The sequence below is a fragment of the Pezoporus occidentalis genome, unplaced genomic scaffold (genome assembly GCF_034315485.1).
Source record: "Pezoporus occidentalis ecotype Australia unplaced genomic scaffold, CSIRO_AGI_Poc_V1 ctg46, whole genome shotgun sequence".
NCBI lineage: Eukaryota > Metazoa > Chordata > Aves > Psittaciformes > Psittacidae > Pezoporus > Pezoporus occidentalis.
This window is the reverse complement of record NW_026915791.1, coordinates 3046356-3061778: the sequence shown is the minus strand read 5'-3', so window position 1 is coordinate 3061778 and position 15423 is coordinate 3046356. Positions and strand designations below refer to the sequence as shown.

The 15423-nt window shown below is 49.2% G+C and overlaps 1 protein-coding gene across 4 annotated transcripts in view; it reads left to right on the top strand.

Moving 5' to 3' along the window:
* LRFN5 (leucine rich repeat and fibronectin type III domain containing 5) overlaps positions 1-13905 on the top strand; it is a 57407-nt gene extending 43502 nt beyond the window's left edge. For 3 of the 4 annotated variants that reach the window (XR_009967948.1, XR_009967947.1, XR_009967946.1), the window contains exons 2-4: positions 4167-5574; positions 6154-9480; positions 13485-13905. Coding sequence is in view for 1 of the 4 variants with exons in the window: in XM_062635635.1 (XP_062491619.1) it covers positions 4187-5574; positions 6154-6866; positions 13485-13594 (2211 nt within the window). In the remaining 3 variants the exon portion in view is untranslated. The remainder of the gene's footprint in view (positions 1-4166; positions 5575-6153; positions 9481-13484) is intronic. The other variant, XM_062635635.1, reaches the window with a different exon arrangement.
* Positions 13906-15423: the final 1518 nt, after the last annotated feature.

Genomic DNA, 15423 nt, shown 5'->3' with positions numbered 1-15423 from the left:
TATAGACCGGTCAGCCTCACCTCCATCCCTGGGAAAGTGATGGAACACCTTGTCCTTGGTGCCATCTTAAAGCATATCAAGGATAAGAGGGTTATGAGGGGCAGTCAACATGGCTTCACCAGGGGGAAATCATGTTTGACCAATCTCTTAGCCTTTTATGAGGAAATAACACGGTGGATGGATGATGGCAGAGCGGTGGATGTGGTCTACCTTGACTTCAGCAAAGCCTTTGACACAGTCTCCCACAGCATCCTCACGGCTAAATTGAGGAAGTGTGGACTGGATGACCAGGTAGTGAGGTGGACTGCGAACTGGCTGAAGGAGAGAAGCCAGAGAGTTGTAGTCTATGGGGCTGAGTCTAGTTGGAGGCCTGTAACTAGTGGAGTGCCTCAAGGGTCAGTACTGGGACCGGTATTATTTAATATATTCATCAATGATTTAGATGAGGGAATTGAGTGTACTATCAGCAAGTTTGCTGATGACACTAAGCTGGGAGGAGTGGCTGACACGCCAGAAGGCTGTGCTGCCATCCAGCGAGACCTGGACAGGCTGGAGAGTTGGGCAGGGAATAACGGGATGAAATATAACAAGGGAAAGTGTAGAGTCCTGCATCTGGGCAGGAACAACCCCAGGTTCCAGTATAGGTTGGGGAACGACCTGCTAGAGAGCAGTGTAGGGGAGAGGGACCTGGGGGTCCTAGTGGACGACAGGATGACCATGAGCCAACACTGTGCCCTTGTGGCTAAGAAGGCCAATGGCATCCTGGGATGTATTAGAAGGGCGGTGGTTAGTAGGTCGAGAGAGGTCCTCCTTCCCCTCTACTCTGCCCTGGTGAGACCCCATCTGGAATATTGTGTCCCGTTCTGGGCCCCTCAGTTCAAGAAGGACAGGGAGCTGCTGGAGAGAGTCCAGCGCAGGGCAACCAAGATGATTAAGGGAGTGGAGCATCTCCCTTATGAGGAAAGACTGAGGGAGCTGGGTCTTTATAGTTTAGAGAAGAGGAGACTGAGGGGTGACCTTATAAGTGTCTATAAATATATAAAGGGGGAGTGTCACGAGGATGGAGCCAGGCTCTACTCAGTGGCAAACAATGATAGGACAAGGGGTAATGGGCGCAAACTGGAACACAAGAGGTTCCACTTAAACTTGAGGAGAAACTTCTTCTCAGTGAGGGTGACGGAACACTGGAACAGGCTGCCCAGGGAGGTTGTGGAGTCTCCTTCCCTGGAGACATTCAAAGCCCGCCTGGACACATTCCTGTGTAACGTTATCTAGGTGTTCCTGCTCTGGCAGGGGGATTGGACTAGATGATCTTTTGAGGTCCCTTCCAATCTCCAGCATACTGTGATACTGTGATACTGTGATACTATTTACCAGGAACAGCTGGACACTGGGCAGCAGTGGGAGCCCACAGGCACCTCTGGCTTTGGTTAAGGCAGCTCAATGTGGAGACCAGCTCCCATGCAGGGCTTGTACATGGTCCAAGAGAAATGTCATGCCTGCTTTTTTCTGCCCTCCTCATTTCCCCCCCAGCAGTTTCCCAAGCTGCAGTGTGAGAGAGCTGATGGACCTGGAGGGATTTTAAAAGTCCTGTGGGTGCTGGCACAGTCCTGTCCCCATCACATGGGGTCAGTCCTCCCTCCCCAGGTGAGGCTGCCGAGGGGCCCATCATGGTGCCAGCAGCCACTGGCAGATATGCAAGAGGGCTGAGGTATACTGGCAGACAGATCAGGTCCCAGGTGATGAATCTCCCCATTACAATCAATAGGGCTGGTGGTTGCTAGTGCTCTCATCCACCAAGACCTCTCCATAAGTACCCTTGCAGAGCTCCTCCTAGGTTAGTGTCATTGGCAGGGTTACATGGTGTGTGCTCACCTCCCTGTCCAGGTCACTGGTAGAAACACTGGACAGGACTGGCCCTAAACCTAAACCTGAGTCCTGGGGGCATAGCTAGTGACTGGCCACCAGCAGGATCTCACCCCATTTGTTACAACCGTTAAAGCCCAACCCTTCAGCCGAGTGTTTGACTCTTGCATTGTGCTTGCCATGTGCTTGCCATGTGCTGGGCATTTTGTCCAGAGAATAGTGTCAGAGACTGTATCAAAAGCTCTCCTGAAATCCAAAAAACCTACGTCCACTGGTGGGTAACCTTGTCATAACCTTGTCGTTCCAGCTGTTGTTTAAGTCTGCGTCTCCTTACATCTCTGTTTCATCTTGTAACAGTATTTCCAAAGTGTAAATTCACCTTGCTGATTTGGTTTTAATCTTGTATAGTTCTTCAGATGAACTTGAATCCAAGCACATTACTTTAATCACAGCTACAAATCTAAATTAGCATTATTGAGTTAGCAAATCTAAATGAGCATAGTGTCCCCCGCCAAGGCTGTCTGGGGACCCTGGCAGTCATGCTGAGGATGCCCTGAGCTGCTGGTTCCACATGAATCTCAGCATCACTGTTCTCCTCCAAGTCCATTTCACCTGTAGAATGACCCTGACCTGCAGTGCTAGCACAGGCTGGACAAAACTGAACCCACGAAACAGTTTTCTGCCAGAATTAATGGTAAGAGTAATGGTAATGGCTATGGTAATGGTTCCCAGGACTACAGTAGTGGTAGGCCATGCTGCAGGAGCATACTCAGTTGATGAGTATTGTAGAATACTTGAGGGTTTTTTCCAGTGGCCACTCAAGGACTGAAGCCAGTTGTTATGAAACCCAGCAGTCCCCAGAAATAGCAGGAAAAAAATAAATAGATAGTGCTAAAGAGCAGGGTTTAGAGGCTAGTGTTTTCACTCATCTTTTTTGCAACTTGTTAGCTCCTCTTAGTTTGCGTGGCACTGGTGATGGACTATGGATGGACTGGACTAATTGCTGTTCTGACATTAAATGTCTTTAAATATCTGTGACGATTCAAGATGCTTGATGGTTGTGAAAGTTAATTTTATTTTAGATGAGCTTCATTAGTACATTTCTATGTTGATAATACATCTGAGTAATCCTATCTGTATATGTATAATTTTATGAGTCCTGAAGGGAGCTTCATCTCTGATGTGAGTCCCTCTGTGCTCCGTTGCTTACGACTGCACAAGTTTCTTCTCAGACACATAGGTCTCCCTTCCTCCACAGGACTATGCTCCCTCCAGCCCTCCTGTTCCATGGAGGAGTAGACGCCTTCTCCCTGCCTGCCTGTGCCATGGGGGATGCTGACGCATCGTGGTGCAGAAACCAGCACCGCTGTGCTCACCGAATTTTTGGCACAGTCATGATGGATGATTTCATTTAACTGGTGTGGGCACTGTTGTTTTCTTCCTTGTTTCCATACTCTGAACATCCTGGATCTGGCAGGGTACGAGATAAGGCTAATTGAACTGTCAGGTTTTCTGGGAGAAGAGTTCAGTGCTACTGGTTGTGGGAGCAGGGAAAACAGTGATGATCTAAAATTAGCTCATGTTCCATTTTTATTTAGACCCTTGTTGTTATGGGGGGGCTTTTCTTGTTTTTTTTTTTTGTTTTGTTTTTTTTTTTTAGTTGGGTTTTTTTTTTGTTTGTTTGTTTTTTTTTTTTTTTTAATTGTTTTATTTCCATTTTTGGGTCTGGAATAACACAAAATTAGCTCCTTCCAAGTTTATTCTGAAAATAGAGTTAAGAGCTTAGTTGTTTGGTAGAGATGTCTGTAAACTCATTGAATTGCCATGATTTAGAGGCCGCTGGGAGCTTTGGCCTAGCAAGTGAAGTGCACATGAATAACCTCTCATTTTCAATACATAAAGGGCATTATGGCAAAGTAACTCCAGGCAGTGAGGTCAGAAGCTTCTGTCGGAAAGTGGAGTGCTTGGCATGGAGGTACCTTGCACAGCAGAGCTGAGCTCTAGCAGCAGGGCCCCAGAGGACACTGCTGACACCATCTGTATATAGGTGTCTGGATGTTTGTGGTTATATATGTGTGTATGCAAAGATACCTGTCTCTCAATGTTCTTCTGGAATGTAGTATTGTAGCTGTTGTGTCAGGATATGGAGAATGATAAAGACATCAGGTAACAACATAAGGATGATGCACCATTACATGAACCTCAGCTTCATGATTTAATCACAGACAGTTTGTTTTTGATTTTTATAATGTCATTTGCTCATCTTGCAGAGACTAACAAACGTTTGCTCTCCCTTACAGGCTCTTGAACCTGATCTACAATGGAAAAACTGCTTTTGTTTCTGCTGTTCATTGGCATAGCGGTGAGAGCTCAGATCTGCCCAAAGCGCTGTGTCTGTCAGATTTTGTCTCCGAACCTTGCCACCCTTTGTGCCAAGAAAGGGCTCTTATTTGTTCCTCCCAATATTGACAGGAGGACCGTGGAGTTACGGCTGGCAGACAACTTTGTTACAAACATTAAAAGGAAGGACTTTGCCAATATGACCAGCCTGGTGGACCTGACGCTGTCCAGGAATACAATCAGTTTTATTACACCTCACGCATTTGCTGACTTGCGTAATTTGCGGGCTTTGCATCTGAACAGCAACCGATTGACTAAGATCACAAATGACATGTTCAGTGGACTCTCCAATCTTCACCACTTGATACTTAACAACAACCAGCTGACTTTAATTTCTTCTACAGCTTTTGATGATGTTTTAGCTCTTGAGGAATTGGATTTGTCTTACAACAACCTGGAAACCATCCCCTGGGATGCCGTGGAGAAGATGGTTAGTTTGCACACTCTCAGTCTAGACCATAACATGATTGACCATATTCCCAAGGGGACCTTCTCCCACCTGCACAAGATGACCCGGTTGGATGTCACGTCTAACAAACTGCAGAAGCTACCACCTGATCCTCTCTTCCAGCGAGCTCAAGTACTAGCAACCTCAGGAATTATCAGCCCCTCGACTTTTGCATTGAGCTTTGGTGGGAACCCTTTGCATTGCAACTGTGAGCTTTTGTGGTTGAGGCGTCTTTCAAGGGAGGATGACCTGGAGACTTGTGCTTCTCCCACGCTCTTGTCTGGCCGGTACTTCTGGTCAATCCCTGAGGAGGAGTTCCTGTGTGAGCCTCCTCTCATCACCCGGCACACCCATGAGCTGCGGGTGCTGGAGGGCCAGCGGGCAGCATTGCGGTGTAAGGCCCGGGGGGACCCTGAGCCAGCAATTCATTGGATTTCACCTGAGGGCAAACTGATTTCAAATGCAACGAGGTCTGTAGTGTATGACAACGGGACACTTGACATCCTGATAACAACGGTGAAGGATACAGGCTCCTTCACCTGCATTGCTTCCAATCCAGCTGGGGAGGCCACGCAGACAGTGGACCTGCACATAATCAAACTCCCCCACTTGCTGAACAGCACGAACCACATCCACGAGCCTGACCCTGGCTCCTCGGATATCTCTACTTCCACCAAGTCAGGCTCCAACGCGAGCAGTAGCAATGGGGATACTAAAGTCAGCCAAGATAAGAAGGTGGTCGTTGCGGAAGCAACATCTTCTACTGCTCTGCTGAAATTCAATTTTCAGAGGAATATACCTGGGATACGTATGTTCCAAATCCAGTACAATGGTACTTATGATGACTCCCTTGTTTACAGGTAAGGCAGCCCCAGCCCTGCTGTGCTGGGCCCTACCAGGCTGCTCAGCACCGATGTGCTGCCCCTGACTCCAGGTAGCCTCCCCACTGGAGCAGCAGGTTCCCACGCAGCACCCTGCCTGTGGAGCAGATGCTGGGAGTTGCGGGAAAGACTCATCCCAAATAGGGAAATTATCTTGAACAGTGTTATTTTTAGATAATGCAAATGGATCTCTAATCCTCTGAACTAATGTGATTGGCAGAAAGGTTGTGAAGTTTAGATGAGTTAAATGGATCATAACACTCTCAGCTTTATGAAAACACAGCGAGAAAGGTGTCTGGAAATGCATTCCTTGTAGCATTTTCAGGAAGTGTCCATGCTGGTGTGTTAGCTGAGTTCGGAGGGGCTCTGTGCTACCGGGTGTCACAGTCACACTGGTCAAAACTGTCTTTGCTTGGCAATTTCTTTTCTGTTTTTGACGTGGTCACTCTCTTGGCGGCCTGCTTGGTGGTCCTCACTGCTGCCAGGGAGCGTGACACACAGCAGGGAGGTGCCTGTGGGTTTTCTGGGTTCATTCACACTAGTTTCCTTCTCCCTCAGAATGATACCTCCCACAAGCAAAACCTTCCTGGTCAACAACCTGGCTGCTGGGACTGTGTATGACCTCTGCGTTCTGGCGATCTACGACGACGGGATCACCTCGCTCACCGCCACCAGGGTGGTGGGCTGCACGCAGTTCACCACTGAGCAGGATTATGTGCGCTGCCACTTCATGCAGTCCCAGTTCCTGGGTGGGACCATGATTATCATCATTGGTGGGATCATTGTGGCCTCTGTGCTTGTGTTCATCATCATCCTCATGATCCGCTACAAGGTGTGTAACAACAACGGGCAGCAGAAGGCCACCAAGGTCAGCAACGTATACTCACAGACGAACGGGGCTCAGATCCAGGGCTGCAGTGGGGTGCTGTCGCAGTCGATGTCCAAGCAGGCTGTTGGGCATGAAGAGGGCATCCAGTGCTGCAAGGCTGCTAGCGATGGCGTGACGCAGTCGCCAGAGACTGGCTCCAGCCAGGACTCGGCCACTACTACCTCCACTTTGCCTCCCACCTGGACTTCTAGCACTTCTGTCTCCCAGAAGCAGAAGCGAAAGTCGGGGCCAAAGCCAAGCAGCGAGTCGCAGAGTGAAGCTGTCAGCAGTATCGAGTCCCAAAACAGTAACAGAAATAACTCCACTGCCCTGCAGTTAGCTAGCCGTCCCCCTGACTCTGTCAAAGGGGCCCCCACGTACAAAAGAGCACAATCAAAGCCAAGTAAGTTCCTCACTTTGCCAGCTGACGCATCCCGAGCCAAGCGCAGGCTCTCCCTGGGCGGCGAGCTGATGGAGTCCCGCTGCCCCAGCAGCACCTGGGGCGCAGGCGGACTGCGGTCCAAAAGGAGCATGTCCATGAATGGGATGCTAGTTCAGTCGGACAGCTCTGATGTGAATAGTGGAAAAGCAACTTTCTCCAGTTCTGAGTGGATATTGGAAAGCACTGTGTGACCTGCCTTTTTTTTTTATTATTATTTTTCTTTTTTTATTTTAGTTTTTATTTCAATGAAAAAATGCCAAACGTGTGAATCTCCATCTTCCAGGGAATTGGATTTGGAAGTCCACTGCTGTCTCGCTGATTAATGGCTTGTTCATGCAGGGTTCTGTATAAGCCACCCAGTGCACATGGGGTTTTATTTAGTTTTCATTTGGTTTTATTTAATATCAAAACCGAAGGCAACATTTAGAGGTTAAAAGTATAAAAATAAAAAAAAAAAAAAGGAAAAAAAAAGATTAAGGGGTGAAAAAGAAGCATGAAACAGCACCAGTGCCTTCCCTACTCTAGGACTGGCTTCCTGGTTCTGCAGTAGCAGAAAACAAAAGAGAGAGTTTTCACAGAAAAAGCCTTTTATAAAGGAAATGAAATTTCCTCCAAGCTAACAAATAACCACTTCTGGATCAATCAGTAAAATGATATTTTTTAAAACGGTCAGACTGTATATTTCTTTTCCGTGACAATGGTGTTGCCTTTGTTTTTAGGCAGATGCTGTACAAGAACAGCAACGCTGTGTTGTTATGTTGTGTAAAATAAACTATTCACTCCGTACACCAGCCAGCCTCACGGTAACTGCCACCTCAGAGCTGTGCTGGGGCCTGCGGGTTGCTGCTCAGTGGGTCCCACTGTGGGGCCAGGAGGAGCAGGAGGAGGGTGCCGGGGTCCCTCTCCTCCTGCTGGGGTCTGGCTTGCTGGGGTTGGGTGCTGGTGGAGCAGCAGGACTCTGCCACTGGACCTCACCAAGAGAGTGCCTGACATGTAGACCACCCTCATCCTGTGGTGCTGGGTCTGGCAGTGGTGACCAGCCACTCACTGCGCACCCTTCTCAGCCCCATCCGAGAGCCTGGTCCTGCTGCCACAATGGCTTTGCCTAGTGCCAATGCTGGAAAAACACATTGTGTTCAGCAGCAGGGATGCTGTGCCCAACTCATGCGGGACTTGGTTTGCTGCTCCGTTTTCAGACCTGATTCCTGCTCTGGCAGTCAGTGCAGTGAAGGTTGTTCCTTCCCATCAGCACAGGGGCATGAGGCGTGAAACGCTGGAAATGGGAGCCTGCGGGAAGTGTGGGAGCAGCCCTGCGGCATGGGCACTGCAGCAGTCCCGCAGGACTCCTCTGGGACAGGAGATGTGATGGGGGGCACCAGGCAGAGTGCTGGCATCTTGGGGTGTGGGACAGGAAGCCAAGCAGGGGCAGCGAGTAGGGCTGGTGGGTCATCCCAGAGCTGCAGGGCAGGGCTGCAGCAGACGGGCTCGTAGCCATTCAGTGCCTCACAGTGGTGATTGATGAGGATGATAATGGTTATTTCTGTCTTTCCTGGACTTTTGGGGCATATTTCTTGTAAACTCTATGGTTTATTCCAGTTCTGTTTAATCCCCATGCATAATGGGACTGGAAGATGGTCTCATCTTCAACCTGCTGATTGCAGTGCCTGTGGGATAGACATAACATCTGGCAATAGGTGATAGCAATTGAAAACCCCCATGTGTGAGGGGTTCTGCTGCTCTGCTTGTTCTAAAGAAAAGTCTACCATTCATATTAATTAAACTCATGTGGTCATCATGTTTAAATTAGAGACAGCTTAACTCTGCAACATAGTGCATTCTCAAATGCCAAATAACAGGTTTGACTGGGGCATTGTGGCCATTAAAATGTTAGAATAGTTACATTTTACACCCTGCGTGCTTGCGCTTGAGGGCAATGTAACCCAAGCAGATGCCTGGAGATGCCCTGGTTCTAACCAGGGCAGAGGGCCAGCTCGAGAGCAGTTGTGGATGGGGATGTCTTGTGTCTGGGGACATCTGGCAGGCCCCTGGTCTCTGAGGCCCTGAAGCTCAGGGCTGATGCGCAGGAAAGGTGACCCTTCTTCCTCTCAGCCATCGTGGGTTGCTCTCTGTGATTTTACTGCCTGGTGTGGAAAAACGAAGTCTGGGTGGGAGTGGTGCAAAGGACATAAACAGAAGAGGCTGTTTCTTTTTTAGAGAGCCCTTTTAACTTCCCTTGGGAAATGCGGAGACAAAAAAAGAAATGAAGCCTCAAAATTAGAATGCCCCCTTCTTACTGCAAAAGTAACAAAAAAACCTCAGCCACCCCAAAAAAATCCCTCCCTAGATTTCTCTGGAAGACTACATTCTTCTCAAGAGGCTGTGTGCACAGAAGCTAGCTATTAAAATAGTACACTGTCAGAGGCAGTGAGTATTTGTCCAACCTCCAGTAGTCTGATGCCAAAGGCACTGTCAAACATGGTAAAAGCAAGTGCTCTCATGGCCCAGTGAGAAGCTGCTCTCTGCAGACAGCACCAGTACTTGGGTATGGAGATAGCTTCAAAGGTTTTCTGCTGAGGTATTTGTTTTAATCGTGCATTTTAAAAACACCCAATGAAAATGCTTTATATGTCGTAATTGGACGTAAATGTGTCTAATGTTCTGTGAAAGTGCTAAAATATTAATAGCTTCTTGTGGTTTAGGGAGGTTTATTTTTATATTTTTGATTTTTTTACCCTAATAATTTTCTAAACTGAAAATTAGCTGAGTGTTTTGTCCACAGTGCATATGTATAAGCAGCTTAGAAGGACCATATGTCCCTTCGTTTGATCTAATTCTCTGCTAATAGTGTAGGAATGGTTAGACCTGGGTAGCTGGGGGTTCATCTTGTGCAGCTTTCGCTTCTTTGGCAGAGAGGAGTGTCCCTTGGGAATGCACTGGGTGTAAAATCTGCCGTTTCCACTGGAGTAACTGTGCAGCAGGATGTTTCATTTTATTCAGAGTGTGGAAAAGCCTTATGAAGGAGGAAATTCTCTGTCCTTTCTGTTCTGCAAAACCAGAGGTTGCCAACAGTTTGAGGCAGAAAAAGTGCTGAGAAACTCCTTGATCAGAATAACATTTGTACGTCTTTTGTCGGAGTGAGTACTGCAACATTTCCTAATGCTTCAGAATGGAGGATATCAGTAAACCCCAACAGGATGTTCCCCATTGTGGATCATGGGGGTGCTGACATGTAGGGCAGTACTGGGGTGCCAGGGGATGCTAGCCCAGTGCTGCAACTCCGGCTTCACCTTAGGCAGCAAAGACTTGTTCCAGCAGATGCAAACCTGCCCCTGGAGCATCACCCACCTGCGGGTCTGCTCCTTGAGAGGCTTCTCAATAATAGAGAAACCCAGGTTTTAGCTATGAGATGGTGTCTTTTTGGACAAGCACTGGAGGAGGAGAAACGACTTCAGAAATTTGTTTATTCTTGTTAAATTTGCTGGCACATGCTTCCTCTTAAAACTTTTCCTAAACCTTTTCTCAGAGCATACGTGTTGTGTTAAAGAGGGCTGGTACAAACAATGTCTGGTTGGAGAAGCAGGGCTTTGGTGGGTTAAACGTTTGCTGTGTTAGTTGTTTTCTGTGCTGCTTTTCAGCTTGTGTTCTGGGCATGTTCTTTACAGTGAATATATGGTACTGCTCTGCTCTGGGTGCCAATGTGGCTTTATTTCTGCCAGTGTGTTCCTGTGTGTTTGAAGGCCTTCCCCATGCACCCTGTTGTAAGGAAGAGTGAACTGGAAAGCAACAGCCATGTGTCCGGTGCCTGGGAGAGAGGACACAGGTCCTGGGGACGAGCAGCCCAGGCTGTGAAGGGCCTCGCAACCCGCATGGGGTGGCTGCTGCTGGGCATGCTGCCTGCCCAAGGGGGCCTGCCAAGGCTGTCTTATCCCTGCAAAGCTGCTGGAGGCTGGCACCTTACTGCCAGCAGCACCGGGATGCTCTTGCCTCCTGGAGACCATGAAAGCCCTGCTCCTGGTCACTGCTTTGGGACTGCACAAAGCGTCTCGTGGTACCTTCTTAGCATGGTTGCTGAGCCAGGTGGATGCTGGCATTGGCACTGCATGCCGGTGGAATGAGCCCTGACAGCTGACAGTCCTGACACAGCCAGTGCTTGCTGTGCATGTGCCCTCAAGAAGGTGCAGCACAGCCCTTCTTTTGCCACTGCGGAACTATACCCAGAGCTACAGCAGGCACCCTGCATGGAGAGGGAGTATGGTGCTTCCCCAGTAATTGGGGGAACCAGAAGTAGTAATGGCCACAGCTGCTATCACTTATTATTGCTTCTCTTCCTATTAATGGAGAGAAACTAGAGTCTTGAATGTACTGCTTGCAGAGTGGCATCATGTCAGCACTGCAATAGCTTAGGAACATTTACTGTCCTGTTCCAGGGTGCTGCTCACAACCAGGGGTTTGCTAGTGCTCTCCTAAAGCAGCAGTAACAACAGCCACAAAATCACACAGTGCCTTTCCCCTGGTAACATGGTAATTTTAACATTGGTCAAAGTTCTGGTTTAAAAGAAGCAAATCATGGCAAGGTCAAAAGGGTGCTGCTTACAGAAAACATGTATTCCGTATTTTCCCTTTGCAAATGTGTTTCTGCATGCCTTGCTGTGTGTTGGGGTGCCTGGACTTGGTGTCAGAGCCTATGCTGCCAGATCTGGCCTGTGCTGGGTAAGTTAATGCACCGCAGCACCTCTGGCCAGCCAGGGCTTCCAGGAACAAGGTGCCCATTCCTTCTGCGGGTCCTTCTGTAGTGCTACACCCCTGCTGCTGCCGTCCGCCTCAGAGCTGAATTGTCCCTTTTGGGCATCAGGCACCCACCAAGGGTCTGGCTGGCCCTGGCCCACCCCTCATGGGCAGCAGTGCTGCCTTCCTTTCTGCACAGGCTGCGGGCAGGTACCTTGCATTAGGCATTGAGTATCAGATTAAATCAGCTCTCTAAATAATACACATGGCCTACGGTGACTTTTACTGTTTGAACAGGGCTGTAGTCATGCTTTCACACCAGTACAGATGTCCATGAATAAAAGTGCACAGGTTAGTAGGGCTGAAGGGTTAAGGCACTAGTGCTCTGTCATCAGTAATACAATACCAAGAAAAGGCAAATTGTATGGGTCTTGCTGACTGTAGACTTTTAATATAATTGATCTATTCACAAAGTTGGGTGTGAAGGCTGCTGCTGTACAAAGAAGGAAACTTAGCTGGGAAGGAAGGAAGGAAACTAAAAAGGGAAAAAAGCAAACATGGCTCATCACTGGCTGCTGAGAGGTCCCACAATGGCAACTGTATGAATATGACCAGAACAAGCTTCTGGTTTTGTTGTTCTGGAACAAGCTGCGTCACCTCAGGTTGTTTCAAGCGTCGCACTTCAGAAAGCATTCCTGTCATAGATCTGGAAGTAGATACCAAGTTGGTGTGCCTAGCTTGGGGCTGAGCTGCATTTCTTCCTGGTCTGCCAGTTTTACATGTGAGTGCTAGACTGCCTCTCTAGAGGTGCGCGCTGTGTTTTGTGTGCCAGCCGTGCAGTCTTCTCTGCAGGGAACACTTGCACTGGGAGGGACAGATGAGGAAAACCATTAAGGGCTGTGGTCCTGGGTCTTTGGGGGTGGCAGAGGACAGCATCATGATGTGGTCACACAGGGAACCCCACCAGAGCTGGCCTTGGCTTCACACGGATGGTCTGTAGGCAGCTGGGAGCTGCTACCCCCAGCAAGCAAGGATGAATTTAGAACGTGGTGTTTAGTTTGCATTTATGTACTGCAGCTGCAGTTTTGCATTCGCTAAGGTAAGTGAAGTGGTGGTGCCGGGGTGGCAGGGAGCAAGGCCAGGCATGGTGGGACCATGCTTTTCCTGCAGCAGTCCTGCTATCCGCAGTGCCATGGGTTGATGCAAATGATGTGGGACCTCAGAGCAGGACCATGAAAAATCTGCACATTCTCAACACAGTGATCTTTTGTCTCGCATGTACACCTCGTGAAGGCAAGTGCTGGATTTGTGCCCAGCCACTGCTCCATGCTGATGTTTTTCACTTCTGTGCAAATCTCTGAAACCATGCAGGGTTGAAACCCCTGCCATGGAGAAAAGCTTGGCCTCAATGAAGGTGGAAGCAAATATAGAAACCATAAATTTCTCTTGATTCTGGAACAATGAGCTTTACTGATTCCGTTTGGGGGTTTGGGAAGATTTTTTGTTAGTTTGGTTTTCCCCTTAGCAGCAGCACCAGCACATCCAGCTGGTGTGGAAGCTGGTGATGGCTGGCTGAGCTGGGCTGGGGTTGCCAGCTGCCATTAACCCTTTCTCTTGTTAGCTGCCATGCTCTGCCTGCTGTGCCCTAGTCCCACAGTGCTGCTGGCACCCAAGGAGTGGGTGCAGGGCTGAGGGCAGGCTCTGCTGCCTGTTCCCTGCCTAGCTGTTGATGCAGTGCCGTGATCAGGCTGGCCCCGCTGAGTGCATCCCTATGGCAGGTCAGCTTCGGCTGCAGCAAAAGGCCGGATCCTGCTCCTTGTTCCCTCACTGTCTCTGTTTTGTCTCTTTGCACAGAAGCCGGGGCTGATCCGCAGGATGCCTGCCCTCCTCTGCTCCCTGAAAACGTTGCAACCGATGTTCTTACTCGGCAGAAAACAATACGATTCCAACTCACTGAAGATTAATGTGCTGCACCACACTCACCCTACCGAAACCTTTACTTGAAGCTGCAGCCAAAGCCAAGAGGCCGTCGAGGTTGGCTGCGTCCGATAAACTGTCTTCCCCCTTTCACAGATTGCCCATCTCCATCTGCCACATTAAGTCTAAATACCTTTTTTTCTGGTGTCCAAGGTTTTTATAAAACTTAAAAATTACAATGAAAAATCTGGTGGCAACAGCTGCAGTCCCGAGTCATGTTAAATGTCTCCAATGGTGAGTTCACAAACTGTAAACATGGTAGCTTATATCACCTGAACAAATAAATGTTTTACTATGATGTCATGGGCATGTTGGTTGATCTGGAGGGTTCTGCCTGGCAGCAGGCATGCCCGTCCGTACACAGTGCTGCTTCTCTGCACAAAAGGGCCCTGTGCTGCCTGTGTTCTGCATGCCCAGCATTGCTGAGTGGGGTCAGGCTGGGCACTGCAGCAGTGGAGTACCTGCATCCGTACAGTGTGGGGGCTCTGCTCTGCTGAATGAGCAGCACTAATCTGTGCTGGCCACAGTCTGCAGCCACAAGTGCTGCCTGCCCAGGGTAACCGACTGCGTCAGGCACTGGTGCTGCAGGAGTGCCACCCCGCTTTGACCTATGGTTCTGGGTGACAGCTTGGTGCAGGAAGGGAGCACCCCATCTGCCACTGCCTGTGGTTGGGATAGCTGGGGGGCTGCTGGCCCCACAAAACCCCCTCTCTTGCAGCCAGGCTGCCCCTCTCCAGGCCAGGTGGGGAACGTGGGGTATGGCACCATGGCCTCCTGGAGCACTGGGTGCCAGGAGTGGCGTGAAACAGGCCAAACATGGAACACAGCGTGCCACAAGCTCTTGTGCAACGCCAGCCCTAACACGGGAAAGCTGGGCAGGGGACAGCTGGGGCTGCACCCCCAATGTGGCTGTACCAACCCCTTTGGCCATGCTGCCAATGCAGCGTGATTGCAGGTCTCCCTGTCATGCCTTGCTTCTCAAACAAGACCAGGGATTTTTTTTGTTTTTTTTCTTTTCTCTGTCAAGAATCCCATATGGCTTACAGATCTAATTATAGCTTCCATGAAACCCACAGTGAATCGACCAGCTTTAATACAACTTCTCAGGAACAGATTACAGCCAGTATAAACATTTATTGTTGGTGGGACTGGCTTCATGCTGGCTGTGCGAAGGGCAGGAGATGGAGCTGCCTGACGTGGCTCCCCTGGCCCAGTTGCTCCCCATGGGGGGACCTGGTGCCACTGGTGCTTCTGCCACAGTGTGCAGGCGATGGACCTCAGACTGGGCAGCTGTCTGAGCATGATTTCCCATACCAGCAGAGACACCAGAATCTCCCCAGGTCAAGGCAGCCCATGGGAGGAGTCTCTGAGCTAAGCCAGTAGCCTCACCCTTGGGTTTTCTCTTACACTTTCTCCTTTGTTGGCTGCAGAGCGAGCAGCAGGATTCACTCAAGGCATTGGCAACAAGCACCCTGAGCTCACCAGTGGGCCAGGCACCCAAGAGCTTTTGCATGTGCAGAAAACTTGGTGCAGGTCTGGTTCCACAGACTATGGGAATGAGTGGTCCCTGTTTTATCCAGTGCACAAGAATGTCATGGCCAATGGAGACTTCAAGGGGTAAAAATATCTATTTTGATAAGGAGCTGGACTCATGGCTCTTATTCTCACAAAGTATGGGAAAGGGTCTTTCTGGCGCTGCACATTTGATGTGGATTATAGTAACAGCACATCTTGCTCTTTACTTTCCTACTGTATAGTGTAGTTGGGGTTTGGATTCTGGAAGAGGATGAGCCCAAAATAAACTAATTTTCAATAA